Source organism: Acinonyx jubatus, chromosome E1, assembly GCF_027475565.1.
Source record: "Acinonyx jubatus isolate Ajub_Pintada_27869175 chromosome E1, VMU_Ajub_asm_v1.0, whole genome shotgun sequence".
Classification (NCBI taxonomy): domain Eukaryota; kingdom Metazoa; phylum Chordata; class Mammalia; order Carnivora; family Felidae; genus Acinonyx; species Acinonyx jubatus.
In genome coordinates this window covers 3,347,112-3,362,172 of record NC_069397.1, presented here as the reverse complement: position 1 = coordinate 3,362,172, position 15,061 = coordinate 3,347,112, and the positions used below count along the sequence as shown (strand labels likewise).

The 15,061-nt window shown below is 48.5% G+C and overlaps 1 protein-coding gene across 4 annotated transcripts in view; it reads left to right on the top strand.

The window, feature by feature from the left end:
- Window positions 1-15,061, top strand: part of PIK3R6 (phosphoinositide-3-kinase regulatory subunit 6) — a 57,382-nt gene that overhangs the window by 10,967 nt on the left and 31,354 nt on the right. The window contains exons 2-4 of one of the 4 annotated variants that reach the window (XM_027047700.2): window positions 5,628-5,735; window positions 14,379-14,462; window positions 14,886-14,977. In XM_027047700.2, the coding sequence (XP_026903501.1) occupies window positions 5,723-5,735; window positions 14,379-14,462; window positions 14,886-14,977 (189 nt within the window). In that variant the 5' untranslated portion in view covers window positions 5,628-5,722. Of the gene's footprint in view, window positions 1-5,627; window positions 5,736-12,638; window positions 13,179-14,378; window positions 14,463-14,885; window positions 14,978-15,061 lie in introns of those variants that run through there. The other 3 variants (XM_053211789.1, XM_053211788.1, XM_027047702.2) reach the window with 3 other exon arrangements.

The following is a 15,061-nucleotide window of genomic DNA, read 5'->3' as shown; positions in this document are numbered from 1 at the left end:
TGGGGGGGGGGGATATGGGTTATTTAGAAATGTGTTGTTTAATATCTCAATATTTAGATATTTTCTAGTTATCTTCATGTTAGTGATTTCAAGTTTAATTTCATTATGATCAGCAAACTTACTTTATATAGTTCAATTATTTTCAAGTTGTTAAGGTTTGTTTAATGACCAAGGGTATTGTCTATCTGGGTGAATATTTCACATGCACTTGAAAGGAATTCATATTCTGCTATTGTTGTGTATACTGTTCTATAAATACTGGTTATATTCAGTTGGTTGATAGTATTATTTGCTCTTTCTGTGTCCTTCCTGATTTTCCACGTGCTTGTGCTATCAATTACTGAGAAAGGATTGTTAACATCTCCCACTAATTGTGGATTTGCCTACTTATCCTTTAGTTTTATTCGTTTTTCCTTTATGTATTTTGAAGCCCTGTTTTTAGGTGCAAACATATTTAGCATTGTTATATCTTCTTCATGAACTGACCCTTTTATCATTATGTGTCTTTTATCATTATGTTTTTATCATTATGATTTCCTTGCTCTGAAATCGACTTTGTCTCATATTAATTCAGCTACTTCAGTGTTCTTTTCATTAATAGTCAGGTAGTGTTTTTTGTATTCTTTTGCTTTTAGCTTACCTATGACATTATATTTGAAGTGAACTTTGCAAACAGCATAGAGTTGTTTCTTTTTTTTAATTTTATTTTTATTTATTTATTATTTATTATTACTTACTTTATTTTATTTCTTTTTGAGACAGAGATAGCAAGGGAGAGACAGAGAGAGAAGAGAGGGAGACACAGAATCCAAAGTAGACTCCAGTCTCTGAGCTGTCAGCACGGAGCCTGATGTGGGCTCGAACCCACGAACCATGAGATCATGACCTGAGCTGACGTTGGAGGCTTAACTGACTAAGCCACCCAGAAGCCCCTGTTTTCTGTTTCTTTTTAAATGCTGACAATCTCTGCCTTTTATTTTTTAATTTTTAAAAAATTTTTAATGTTTATTTTTTGAGAGAGAGACAGAGAGTGAACAGGAGAGGGGCAGAGAGAGAGGGAGACACAGAATCTGAAACAGGCTCCAGGCTCTGAGCTGTCAGCACAGAGCCCGACACAGGGCTCAAACTCACAAACCGTGAAATCATGACCTGAGCCGAAGTCAGACACTTAACCAACTGAGCCTCCAAGGCGCCCCCAGATAATCTCTGTCTTTTAATTGGTGTGTTTAGACCATTTACATCTAATATAACTATTGATGTATTTTTATTCATGTCTACCATTTTATTATTTATCTTCTATTTGTTATTTCTGGGTTTTGTTCCTGTGATAGAGGGGGGAATAAAAGTATTAAGGATTCTTCCCATGCCCTTGGAACTATAGTTCCTCTAGTCAGAGGGAATAATTTCCCTTTTTCAGAATTTTAGGTATCTGCATGGCCCCCATTGCCATCACTGTTGCTGCTACTGCTATTTCAAGATTTCCTGGGGGCTATCGCAGAACAAAATGCAAAAGAAAAAGTAAATTCCCCCATCTCTCCCATCCTTTGGGGACCCTTTCTTTGCTCCTCACAGCAGGAAGGGAGGCTTCCTTCCAGCTCTTTCTGTCTGCCCTAAGTGTGCACTTGTGAGTTTTAGGAGGCCTTTGTGTCTAGGCCAGTGTATAATGGGGAGGGTGGGGGGAGTCCAGGAAACTCATTGCCAGATTATTCTTGCTTCAGGTACTGGTTTTCTTCCCCATTCTGCCTGCTACCGTTTACCTTTCAGAATCCTCAGATAGCGATCGCACGCATACTATTCAGAGTTCTTAGTTGTATTGAGTTGGAGAGTTACAGTGGAGTGTACTTACTCTGTGTTTAACCAGAACGAGGACCTCCACTGTCACATTTTGATGTTTACTTTTTCTTGACTTCTTACCATCCATCTGAGCAAATTTAGAAGTATTCTGTTTAAAATTAATGTGTTAGGAATGTGTTAACTGTTTTGTTACCTGGTGTTTAAAACAAGTACTTCCAGGGGCCCCTGGGTGGCTCAGTCAGTGGAGCATCCGACTCTTGATTTTGACTCAGGTCATGATTTCATGGTTTGTAAGATTGAGCCCCCGTGTCGGGCTCTGTGTGGACAGCTCGGAGCCTGCTTGGGATTCTCTCAAAAATAAATAAATAAACATGAAAAAAAATTCGATGGATACTTCTGAAAATCTTTTCAAGTAAGTAAATGTAGCTATACATCCTCATTTTTATGTCTGCTCTGTATTCCATTGCACAGACCACTTTAATTTGCTTAATTGATACTCTGTAGTCGGGCCTCTAGGTTTCTTCTCTTTTTCTCCCTTATAAACAATGTTTCAATGACCATTGTTGTACACAATCCTTATTCACTCACCCAGTTATTTCCTTAGGATAATTCCTAGTGGTGGAGTGGCTTAGGCAAAGAGTGTGCACATTTTGAATTTTGATACTTATTGGCCAGCTACCCTCCAGAGAAGCTATACCAATTTCCATTCTCACCAACTCCCTACGGCAGAGCAAAATTTTTCCACATCCTCATCAAGAGTTGATATTTTTATCTTTTCCAATCATTGCCAACGTTTAATCTTTTCTAATTGTTGCCGATATGGAATCACATTTTAATATTCCTTTCTAGGCTAGAATTATTCAGAATACATTATAATTTGAATTCATTGAATTCATTAGCAATATTTATTTTATGTTTTTGATATCTGTTTATTGTAGTAAAATATACATACCATAAAATTTTCAATTTTAACCATTTAAAATTTTTTTTCCACGTTTTTTTATTTATTTTTGGGACAGAGAGAGACAGAGCACGAATGGGGGAGGGGCAGAGGGAGAGGGAGACAGAACCGGAAACAGGCTCCAGGCTCTGAGCCATCAGCCCAGAGCCTGACACGGGGCTCGAGCTCACGGACCGCGAGATCGTGACCTGGCTGAAGTCGGACGCTTAACCGACTGCGCCACCCAGGCGCCCCTCCATTTTAACCATTTGAAAGTGTACAATTCAGTGTCATTAAGTACATTCACAATGTTGTACAATGACCACTGTCCATTTCCAGAACTTTTTCAACATCCCAAACAGATACTCTGTACCCATTGAATAATAATTCCCTGTTCCTCCTTCCCCATAGCTCCTGATAACCTCCGCTACACTTTCTGTCTCTGTAGATTTCCCTATTGTGGGTGCCTCATGTAAACAGAATCATATAATATTTGTCCTTTTGGCCTGACTTCTTGCACCTAGGATGATATTTTCAAGGCTCATCTATGTTGTAGCATGTATCCAAATTGCATTCCATTTTAAGGTTGAATAATTTTCCATTGTATGGATGGACCACATTTTGTTTACCCGGTCACCTGTTGACGGACATTTGAAGTGTATCCAATTTTTGGCTATTTTGAATGATGCTGCTATGAACATTGGTGTGCAAGTATCTGTTACAATCCCTATTTTCAATTCTTTTGGGTATTTACCTAGAAGTGGAATTTGTGGGGCGTATGGTAAATCTGTGTTTAACTTTTTGAGGAATCACTGTACTGTTTTCTACCACAGCTGTACTATTTTGAACTCCAACCTGCAGTGTGCCAGGGGTTCTAATCTCTCCACGTCCTTACTGACACACTGGATAGTATCAGTTATTTTCTTTTTTTATAATGTTTATTTATTTTTGAGAGACAGCGTGAGTGGAGGAGGGGCAGAGAGAGAGGGAGACACAGGATCCGAAGCAGGCTCCCGGCTCCGAGCTGTCTGCGCAGAGCCCGACGCGGGGCCTGAACCCATGCACCGCGAGATCATGACTTGAGCCGGAGTCAGATGCTTAACCGACTGAGCCACCCACACCCAGGCACCCCTAAATACCTATCCCAGTGGGTGTGGAGTGCTTCGTCTACGTTTTAAACTATCTTTATTAGATTTTGCTATCAGGGATAACCTGGCTTTTTCAGAGACTCTTTCCTTCCTTCTCTATGCTTTCAAACAGTTGTAATGGCATAACATTTTTCTTTGCTGGTTTGAGAGAACTTATCAGAGGAACCATCTGAGACATGTATCACTTTTTAAGAACTGGTTCTTTGACAACTTTCTTTATTTGCTCACTGATCACTAACATAAGTAGTTTTCCTAATTCTTCTGGAGCCTTTGGGTCATTTTTATTTTCCTAGAAAACCAGGTGGGATATATAGGGTTCAGAATTTTGTTTTGCCACATATATATATATGTGTGATATATGTATACCTCATATACATGTATGATATATGTATATGATATACATCATGATATGTATGACATATGTATATGATATACACCATACATAGGTAGAAAACACACATACATATGTAGAAAACACACATGCATATCATATATGCATATATATGATATATGTATATGATATACATATGCATATCATATACATCATATACATGTATGATATACATCATGATGTATGATATATGTATATGATATACATCGTACATATGTACATTGTATGCATATATCATATATATATGCATATATGATATGTATGTGTGTTTTCTTTCTAAACATTGCCAATGGTATAACACTTTTTTTTTAAAAAATTTTTTTTTCAACGTTTATTTATTTTTGGGACAGAGAGAGACAGAGCATGAACGGGGGAGGGGCAGAGAGAGAGGGAGACACAGAATCGGAAGCAGGCTCCAGGCTCTGAGCCATCAGCCCAGAGCCCGACGCGGGGCTCGAACTCACGGACCGCGAGATCGTGACCTGGCTGAAGTCGGACGCTTAACCGACTGCGCCACCCAGACGCCCCTGGTATAACACGTTTTAATACTCATTCTGTGATTATCAGTAGGCTAAAATTATTCAGAGTGCATTATAATTTTATTTCATTGTATATATATGGCCTTTACCATTCCTAATATTTACTTATTGTTCTCTCTCTCCAAATTAGCTTTCCCAGGTATGTTTTCATTCATTTATTGTGGAGTTCACTTAGTTGTGGAGTTTGTTGCTCTGGGAAGCAGGGTTTGGGGGGGTCTCCCACTGCGGTCACGGTGGGGCGGGCGGGGGTCGTGACTGAGGGCACAGGCTCGGGCCAGACAGTCTTGAGTCCAGTGCTCAGTCCTTTACTGAGCTGGTAAAGCTATTTGACCTTCTGTAGTCTCTTTTTTTTTTTTTTTTAGAGAGAGAGAGTGCTAGCTGGGGAGGGGCAGAGAGAGAGGGAGACAGAGGACCCAAAGCGGGCTCTGTGCTGACAGCAGAGGGCCCGATGTGGGGCTCAAACTCATGAACCGTGAGATCGCGACCTGAGCAGAAGTCGGATGCTTAACCAACTGAGCCACCCAGGCGCCCAAACCTTCCATAGTTACTTAACCTCACTGTGCTTCAACGTCCCTGCCTGTAGAATGGAGAGAAAATTGTACCCACCTCTTAAGGTCAATGCAAATGTTTAAACGTTGGTCATTTTTCAGTGTTTAGAAGAGTGCCAGGCTCAGAGCCAGCACCGCAGAGGAATTTCTGAAATAAATGTAGCCTTTCCTCCGACGTGCTGGGAGCCTGGGTCCCCCAGGAGCCCCTCCATTCCCCCAGACGCACTTTCTGTAACCTTCCAACCACTTACGCTAACTGCCTCTTAGTTTGCAGAACCACGTCTGTGCGGAAAAACAACCACTTTACTTTCCATTCTGCTGCTGAGACGACCACATCCTCTTCACACGTACCCCGGGCTCCCATGGAGAGCTCAGGTCAGTATGACCAGGTTGGTGGGGGGAGGGGAGAGAGGGGTCGAGTGCGTCCGGCTGCCTCGCAGGGGAAGGCCTCCCTGGCAGGTGACAGTGCCCCCCTGGGGCTGCCATCTCAGACCCCGATCTCAGCCGCCCCAGTGTGAGAACATCTTGAGAAGCGGACCTCCACGCCCTTGTACGAGCCCCGGCTCCTTGCAGGTCACTGAGCTGGACACTGAGGAAGAGAATGACAATAGCCAAGATCTATCGCCAGATGCTTGGGTTCATTTACCAAACGCCTCGGTAGCGGTTACAATCTATCAAGTCGTGATAAAAGCCCTTGACAAGTATTAACTCACGGAGTCCTCATAAAGGCCCCCTGAGATAGATGTTATCGCTGCCCCCATTTTACAGAAAGAGAAAGTGAGGCCCAGCGGGGACAGGTATTGCTCCCAAGGCCACATAGCTTTGTACAGTCAAACCAGGACTTGACCCCAGCAGGCTAGCTCTAGCGCCGTGCCCTTAACGATTTCGCTGTGGCTTTCCCCGGGCAGTCGTCAGAAGGGTTCTGTGTGGGACAATATCAATGCCCTTGTCCCTGTTTTATGGAAAAGGGGAACAGAGGCTCAGAGAGGTTAGGTCATCTACTCAAAGCTGCACAGCTAATAAGTGGCAGAGCCAGGATCGGAACCAAGGTCTAGCTCATGGCAAAGCCCACGCTCTTCACACTTTGTCAACCTGGGACGAGGGATGACCTTTCCCTCAAGATGCGGATCCCCTAATGGTCACCCAGGAAGTCACAGAGCACTTCTCACGAGGCTTAGACGCTAATGCCCCGGAAGACCCCTATCCCAGGGAAGGGGAAGGCACAGCCAAGGCAAGTGAAGCTCTACGGGTCGTTATTATCCCTAAGACACGCATCCTTTCCACACCCCGTCACCGTCAGAGCCTCCCACAGCCGAAGAGGCTCGGGCTGAATCAAGCAAGCCCGCAAATCCCTGTGTTGCGATATTCCGGGTTATCTTTCACCAGCTGGGGTTTGCCCGGTCCAGAGGGTGGCAGAGTGGGGCCAGCAGTGTGAAAATCTCAATATTTCTTTTTAAAAAAATTTTTTTAAATGTTCACTTATTTTTGAGAGAGACAGAGACAGAATGTGAGTGAGTTAGGGGCAGAGAGAGGAGACACAGAAGCAGAAGCAGGCTCCAGGTTCCGAGCTGTCAGCCGGGAGCCCGACGCGGGGTTCGAACTCCCGAGCTGTGAGATCATGACCTGAGCCGAGGTCGGACGCTCAAACGACTGAGCCACCCAGGCGCCCCCAAAAATCTCAACATTTCAAAACCAACTTACTTTGCACTGGCTTTACGTAGAACATTAGATGCACGCCATGCTGCGTTTTAGGAAGACAGGTGTGCCAGTGAAGTTCCTTTGGATACAAGCAGTAGAAACGCATGTGGCTGGTTTAATTTCCCAAACACAAAGAGTGCCCTTCCCGTGTTCCTGCCTGCCGGCCATCACCTGCGCGGGGCTCACCCAGGGGGAGAGAGAGTCCACTGGCCAGCTTGGTTTTGTGTCTGCTTCAGGCCAAGGCAAAGCAGGGCGCCTGGACTACAATGAGCAGAGAGGGCTGCTGGGCGGGCGAGACCACCGGCAGCCTCCACCGAAGATGTGACAGAGGGCCGCCCCCGAATCAAATGGGGGAAAGAAAACATCCCCCAACTAGGATGCTGGCCCCGGGAGCTCCCCAGGGGCGTCTCGCCATCACGATCAGAACTGAAGTTGTCCCGGCTGTCTTCCCAAATTACAGATGCCTAGAACTTGCCCCACCTTCCTGTAGCCCTAAGGGGTTCTCTCGTCCTAGCGTTCAGAAGAGGGGCCCCTGAAAAGGAAGGTATTTCTTTAGAGGCATGCAAAAGGCAACGCTCCAAGGCGCCCGAGTTACTGTCATTTGGCCATCCCTGCAAACAGGGCCAAGAATGCAAACCATTTTTGAACGACCTGAGCCCTTGTTCCACGTGGGGGTCAGGGGGCCCCGGGCATGGGCATAAAAGAGAAGTGGAAGCCACATGACTCCAGCCAATGGTGCGTCTGGGTGCTGAGGGGAGATTTCAGTAAGCTGAGATGTCGAGATGGAGCTGTGGGAGCACCGGGGCTTTTCAGGCGAGTCCCGAGTCCCCGGTTGGGAGGCCGGTCCGCGAAGTCCACGTGTGGTCAGCGTGCGGGGACTCGTGGGATCTGGGAGAACGGACCCCAGCTCCGGGGTCAAGGTGGGGGAAAAGTCACCCTCTGAAATGGGAACCAAGCTGCTAAGTGACATTCCCCTGCACGGAACTAACCTGCCTCAGGAGTCCCCCGTCTGAACAGGGCCACAGGTGACCTGTGCTGTCCTCGACTGTTTTATGGCTCACCCGGCGTGAAGTAACGGGCCCTGGGGTTAGTTTTCAAAGAGAGGGGACCAGAAAGAGTCTGTTGGTGCGTTCTCCCTCTCTGTCCAGGGAGGGGGTGCTGATTCTGGCGGCTGATGCCCAGAAAGCAGAATAGGGCAATTCTTTCCAGCGCCCTAGTTGGAGGAAACGTCCCTTGGGAGTCGCAAATTCAACCTCTTGGGTGATAATTTTGTGTGTCCCAAGTGACCTGAGGTTGCCTGTCACCCTTTCGTCTGGAGGGACATGTCCACTTCTTCTGATGCGGATGGATGCCGTGGTCCTCTGTGGCTGTGTTAGCGAGGTTTTCTCCACAGAAACAGCCCCCGTAGGATATACACACATATATGGGATGAGATTTATTTCTTTTAACATTTATTTATCTATTTATTTATTTATTTGTTTAGAGAGGGGAAAGGGACAGAGAGAGAGAGAGAGAGGGAGAGAGAGAGAGTCCCAAGCAGGCTCCATGCTGTCAGTACAGAACCCGCCACGGGGCTCAGTCCCACGAACCATGAGGTCACGACCTGAGCCGAAATCCAGAGTCAGATGCTTAACCCACTGAGCCACCCAGGCACCTCTAGTGTGAGATTTATTATAAGATTTATTATATTTACTATATGAGAGTTATGATATATATTTATTATAAGGAGATTTATTACATTTATTATGAAGATTTATTCACGTTACCATGAAGGCTATTTGGGGGCGGGTGGAGGGTGTCAGCCTTTTGTTCTATTCAGGCCTTCTACTGATTGGACGAGGCCCACCCACATTAGGGAGAGCCACCTGCCGACTCAGTCTACTGATTTAAATGTTTGCCTCATCCAAAAACACCCTTGTAGAGACACCCAGAAGAATGTTTGACCAGATATCTGGGCCCCTTGTGGCCCTAGTCAAGTTGACACATAAAATTAACCATGACAAGTAGGTGTGGGGTAACTTGCAGAAGACAAAGACTGGTCTGCTTGGAAAAATCTTGGAAGATTTTCTTCATGTCATGGCTGGACCTCGAGCACTGATGTCTACTGCCCAGCTCCCAGGGTTACGTTTCTTCTCTTTTTATTTTTTATTTTTTTAATGTTTATTTATTTTTGAGAGAGAGACAGAGAGACAGAGCATGAATGGGGGAGGGGCAGAGAGAGAAGGAGACACAGAATCTGAAACAGGCTCCAGGCTCTGAGCCATCAGCACAGAGCCCGACGCGGGGCTCGAACTCACGGACCATGAGATCATGACCTGAGCTGAAGTCGGACGCTTAACAGACTGAGCCTTCCAGGCGCGCGCCCCCCACAGTTACATTTCTGAACAGACACCACACCTATTGCAAAACAAGCTAACAAACAATGACAACTTTCAACTTTCTCCAATTATTTCCTTTGCATCTCCTTCTGCCACCGTGACAGCCAGGAAGGAGCCATTCTGACTCTGTGACCTTCATTCTTAATGCAGGGATGATTGTCCTCTGGGAAGCCTGAGCATTTTACTCCTTGACTCCTTTCTTGACTAACAGGTCAAATACCCAGAACTCTAAGCTTATCACTTAAGACAGTAATTCACATCCTGATGATACATGAGACTGCCCTGGGGAGCTATTAAAAAACGAACAAACATTAGTTCTCATACTCTGATATCTGATTTAAATTGGTTTCGGGTGAGCTGTATATTAGTGAGGTTTTTAAAGTTTATTTTGTTTTATTTTATTTTGAGAGAAAGAGAGAGCACACGCACAGGGGAGGAGCAGAGAGAGAGAGAGAGAGAGCACACGCACAGGGGAGGAGCAGAGAGAGAGAGAGAGGAAGAGAGAGAATCCCAGTCTCCATACAGTCAGCACAGAGCCCAACGTGTGACTTGATCTCATGAAACATGAGATCAAGAGTCAGACGCTCAACCCACTGAGCCACCCAGGCGCCCTGTATGTTAGTGTTTTTTAAAGCTTTCTGAGTGATTCTCCTGTGAAGCCTAGATTGGGAAGGGGGGAAAAGGAAAACATTCTATGAAGCGTTTGGGAGAGATGTGATTCTGTCTGGGATCACAGAAGGCTGGAATGGCCAGAAATTGAAGAGTAGACCTTGAGCTAAGGGAGTCCTACTGTGGTCAGGACCCTGAAACCCTACTTCTCCATCCCTCCCTATTGGCTCCTTAGCCTCATAACACCTACCCTGGTTTGAGAGCTGGGAATCTTTGTGCGGGCGACTTTATCCAGCATATTGATTTTCAGCACTCAAAGCCCAGACACTCATAGATAAGACATATGTTCATAGTCTCACCTGGGAATTTCCTCCTCTCCCTTTTCCGGGTAAACAGGTGGATGGACACATGTAAGAGTGCAGCTTTAGAAGAAGAGGCTTTGCCGAAGAGAAAGCTCTCTTCCCGCATTTCTGTGGCCTTATGTAAATCACGTCTCCCCTCAGAGCCTCATTTTCCCATCTGTAAAATGGGATGAGAGCCTCTCCGATCCCTCTGGGCCTGACCTCTGTGCTTAGAGAGGCAATATGGGGCCAGGGTAAGAGCTCTCGACCTGGAATCTAAAAAACAGAGAGAAGAGTATTTGGAGGGCAAACCCCCAGGGCTCTGCTGAGAATTCAATGAGGTAATATGCCAGAAAATGCTCTGCAAGTACACGGGTCAGTCAGAGAATGCTAGCCGCCGTAACAAATAATCCCAATGTCAGTGGATTAGCACAACAAATGCTTATTTTGCACACCGCCATCCAGCGTGGGCTCCAGTCTTCCGGGGACTGATTTCTCCCTCCTTCTTGTGGTACCGCCATCTTGAACATGTCTTCCAAGGTCACCACGGAATGGGAAGAGAGAGGTGGAGGCTAGTGCAGGGGATTTTAGGACCGGGCGTGAATGTGTCATATGTTGTGTCTACCGTATTCCATTGGACGGGACTCAGCACATGGCTCCCATAACTGCAGGGGAGTCTGGGAAATGTAGTCTTCCCGTCTACCCGCGACAAACATGAGATTGGTTTGATGAACACATGACATTGTCTTGCCATGCCTGCGTACGACTTTCTGTGTGTATTCCTTTCAAGTGCTATTTAAATGTCAGATATTAATAGCAACGTGACAATATCCCACATTCCTGGATGGAGGGGAGGATAATAATTAGGAGTGTTTATTTATGTATTGGCCGTTCTGAGTCAAGAATGATGGTAGACGTGCATGTCATATATGAACAACCTTGAGACGCTTGAGGCACAAGAAATACTCCATTTCTTTCTTTTGCTTCATGCAATCAAATCCAGCTTCAAGCTCTCCTTTGCCACGGCCAGTACAAATTCCAATGTCATTCACTTGGGGGTCGTTCCCCCTCTCTGTGATCTTGTAAGCCCAGGGGTTACAAAGTCTTCATGATGGAAAAGTCCGTGGTCTTCAGTCCTCTGTAGCTGCAGCCCCCTGAACAGGTTGGCTAGGCTTGCATGGTGCATAGGGAGAGAGGGGGTTCCTTTGGGGACATTCTTGAGTGCTGGCAAAGGTGACCCAGGAGACCACAGCAGTGACCCTCAAGGTCAGAGGTTCGTGCTCACCTGCCTTCAGCCGAGATCTTTGCCACCCCCGGTGAGCTGTGTCCCAGCCAGACCTGGTCTGGGCTCTCCCAATCCAGGGGACTCTAGCCTCTCTGCTTCCCTTTGGGTTATCACTCTCCTCTAGAACTAAAAGCATCAGCCTTCACCCCCACCCCTCTGAGATAATCCAGCTCATCGTCTCCATCCCCTTGACAGGGGTCTCAAACTCAGGGGCCGGGTAGAGGGTGTGGATGGGGGAAACCAGGAGGGGAGGCACTGTGAGGAACCAGAATAGCTGTGCCCCATCGATTGCCCCCATGTGAGGAGAATGCGTGCCTGATGTCAACGGACTTTCAAGAGATGCCAGAAACCCAACTTTTATGCAAAATCTCCTGATTTGTCAATGTTGGCAGCTGATTCCTTTTTTCTTCTTTCCTTTCGAGACACTCTGCAAGCCCAAACAAAACATGTCTGCAAGCCAGATGTGGACCAAAGTCCGAGAGTTTGTTCTGGCTGCCCAGACTTTCGAAAACACGCTTTATTTGGGGTTGTCTCCTGGGGCTCCTGGCAACTTCTCTATTTTTTCTCTGAAACATAAAAGCTGAACTCCCTTTGCAAAGCGGAGGAACCCAGGGCTCAGAAGACAAAGGCTTGACTGCCCTTTGAGTGAGGGGGCAGGGGGGAGATCACCGCGTTCACGGTTCCCAGCCTGTGTGGTCCTTGGTGAGGCGGGTGGAGAAGGAGGAGGAAGGAAGGAGGAAAGAAGAAAATAACAAAATGTTTTCATAACTCAGCCTGCACTGACTCCTTAAATCTTCATGCAAGGTGGAGACAGGTAGATGGGAAGACAGCTTGCGGCCAGCCTTCGTGCCAGGCTTCGTGATCCTGGCCAGTGTGGGGGGATGCTTCAGTGCCCAGCAGGGTGGCTGGGTGGCCAGACGTGGGGTGTAACAGCCAGTGCCCATTCTCAGCCTCAGGGAAGGCTCCAGGGTGACAGGGGAGAGGCAGGTAGAAGGTGAGGGTTTTGGAGAAGCCAGGTGGCCGACTTAACAGAGCTCACGCCAGAGCCTTGGAGGGGCTGGTCCCCAAGCCCCGGCTCACCCCGGGTCCTCGGCTAACCCCATTCTAACTCCTGAACTGCAACCCGCTGGTTTCTGAAAATTGTGATCTCGATCCTGCTTGCTTCCCAAGGCGCTCGAGGCAATTAAGATCTATGTTCGGTAGGATGTAAACCAAGAGCAGGAAGAGGATGCAGGAGGAGAGGTCCCTGACCCCTGAGATGAGCTGATTTGTGACGCTGGGCCCCAGTCTGACTGTAAGTTTCCTGACAAACAAGCGAAAGAGGAACCCCAGACACGCGTGTGGTTTCCAGCGTCCGAGAACCCAAGAACGCACACGCTTGCCTGTAAATTCGATCTCTTGTCGGGAGTTGGTGGTAAAGAGGGATCTGTGGTGTGGACAGCGTCTCTCGGGCTTCCTGTGTTAGTCCGGAGCCTTCAAGAAGCAGGGTGGCCACGCGGGGATCGAGGTGGGGGGCACACCTTGGGGGCAGGAAAGGGCGAGGGTGCGGACCGACATCTGGCTCCGAGGGAAGGAGAAAGAGAAGGGCTCAGCTGGGCGGCTGGGGGACCCCTGCGTGGAAGTCAGGCACGGAGAAGGGCCCCAGTGTCCGAGGAGGAGACTGTGAGGGTCCACGGCTCCCCGTAGTGGCCCCACAGCGGGCGACGGGCTGCCCGCACAGAGCCCAGCTAACCTCCCCATAGTGGGAGATGGGCCAAGGGCCTCCTCCCCGTTACCAGTGAACCTCACTTGTTCATATGGTGAGGACTGGGTCTGAGGCCATTTCAACAGGGGACGGAAATTGGGCTCGACCCCCAAAGAGACAGACAGCTGGGGGGTTGTAGCCAGTGGACGGCGAGGGGGCCAGCGGATGGGAGATCCCTGGGAGGAGACACCGAGGGTGCAGGTTCCTGCTGAGAGGGTTCTGCTAAAACCAGTCCACAGGCAGGTGGAAGGCAGGACCGGGGCCAAGATGGGGGGTGGGGGGTGGGGAAGGCGACTTAGAGCCTGAGTTCACTTGATCACCTCCTGGCCCAGCATTTATCTGACCTGTTTCTTTCGGTTGGCTTTAAATTTTCACTTCACGTATCGATTGAGGAACCCCTTAGAAATATTGTTTTTCAGGGGCGCCTGGGTATCTCGGTCGGTTGAGAGTCTGAGTCTCGATTCCGGCTCCGGTCATGATCTCGTGGTTTGTGGGTTTGAGCCCCATGTCAGGCTCTGCGCTGGCCTGCTTGGGGTTCTCTCTCTCTCCTCTCTCTCTCTCTCTCTCTCTCTCTGCCCCTCCCCTGCTCGCTCACACTTCTCTGTCTCTCAAAATAAAGAAACATTAAAAAAAAAATTTTTTTTTCGAGCACACATTAAAATAACAGCCTAGTGATTCGATTGTTTTAGGACCTTTTAAGGCCCTATAAAACCATCCCGTGTACCGCCGGGGGCACACTGACAACACTCTGGCTTTACGGAGCACACGGAGATGGTGACTGGAAGGCTGTGTTTCGGGCCCGTGTGCCCGCTGTCTGCTCCGAGCTGGCCACTTTGGGGCACCTCTCGGGGCTTGGAGAAGGGTGGCTGAAGACTGTCTCAGGGAGTGCAGGGGTGGGGGGGAGGGGGACGCCGGGGGCCCCAAAGCTCCTGGCCTCAATGCTCGCTCGCCCCTGCTGCCCAGATGCTGAGCTGGATCTCCAACGGAGCGTGCAGGCCGTGCTCCGGGAGCTCGGCGCCCAGGCCCCGTCCCTGCAGAGCAACCAAGGTAAAAGCCAGCAGGCAGCCTCTGCCACCATCTCTCCCAACCACCTTCCCAACCCCCCCGGCGAACCAAATTCCCCTCGACCCTCTGCGCCCGCCAGACTCCCAGAAACGTGGCCCCGGGCGCAGACCTACAAACATCGCCGGTCCCTAAGCCACAGGCATACACCTGTGTCCCCCTAGTGTCCCTCTGCCTGCCTTTCCGCCCTGAGAGCCCCCTGTCCTCAAAAATCAGCAGAGCAGAATTCCACGGGTGAGAAATCCAGCCATGTGGCCCCAGAGCCAGATGCCCAGCTGAGGGGTCAGACTCGTGGCTGCTCAGAGTCACGGTCTGGGGCTCCAGGGCGCAGGGTCCCGCTCCGGGGGTCCCCCGCTAAGAGCCCCCTGCCCCACCTACGTGTGCCGGGCTCCCCTTTCTCCCGGCCAGGCATGTGGAGATGGTCCCTGCATAAGAAGGTGGAGCGAGATCCTGGAAAGAGTCCGGCTCTGGTCCGCATTCTGCTCAGAGAACTGGAGAAGGTGGGTTCTGGGGCTTCGGGAGGCGGGCGGGGGTAGGAGAGAGGGAGAGGGAGAGAGAGACCCAGAACTGGAGAAGGTGGGTTC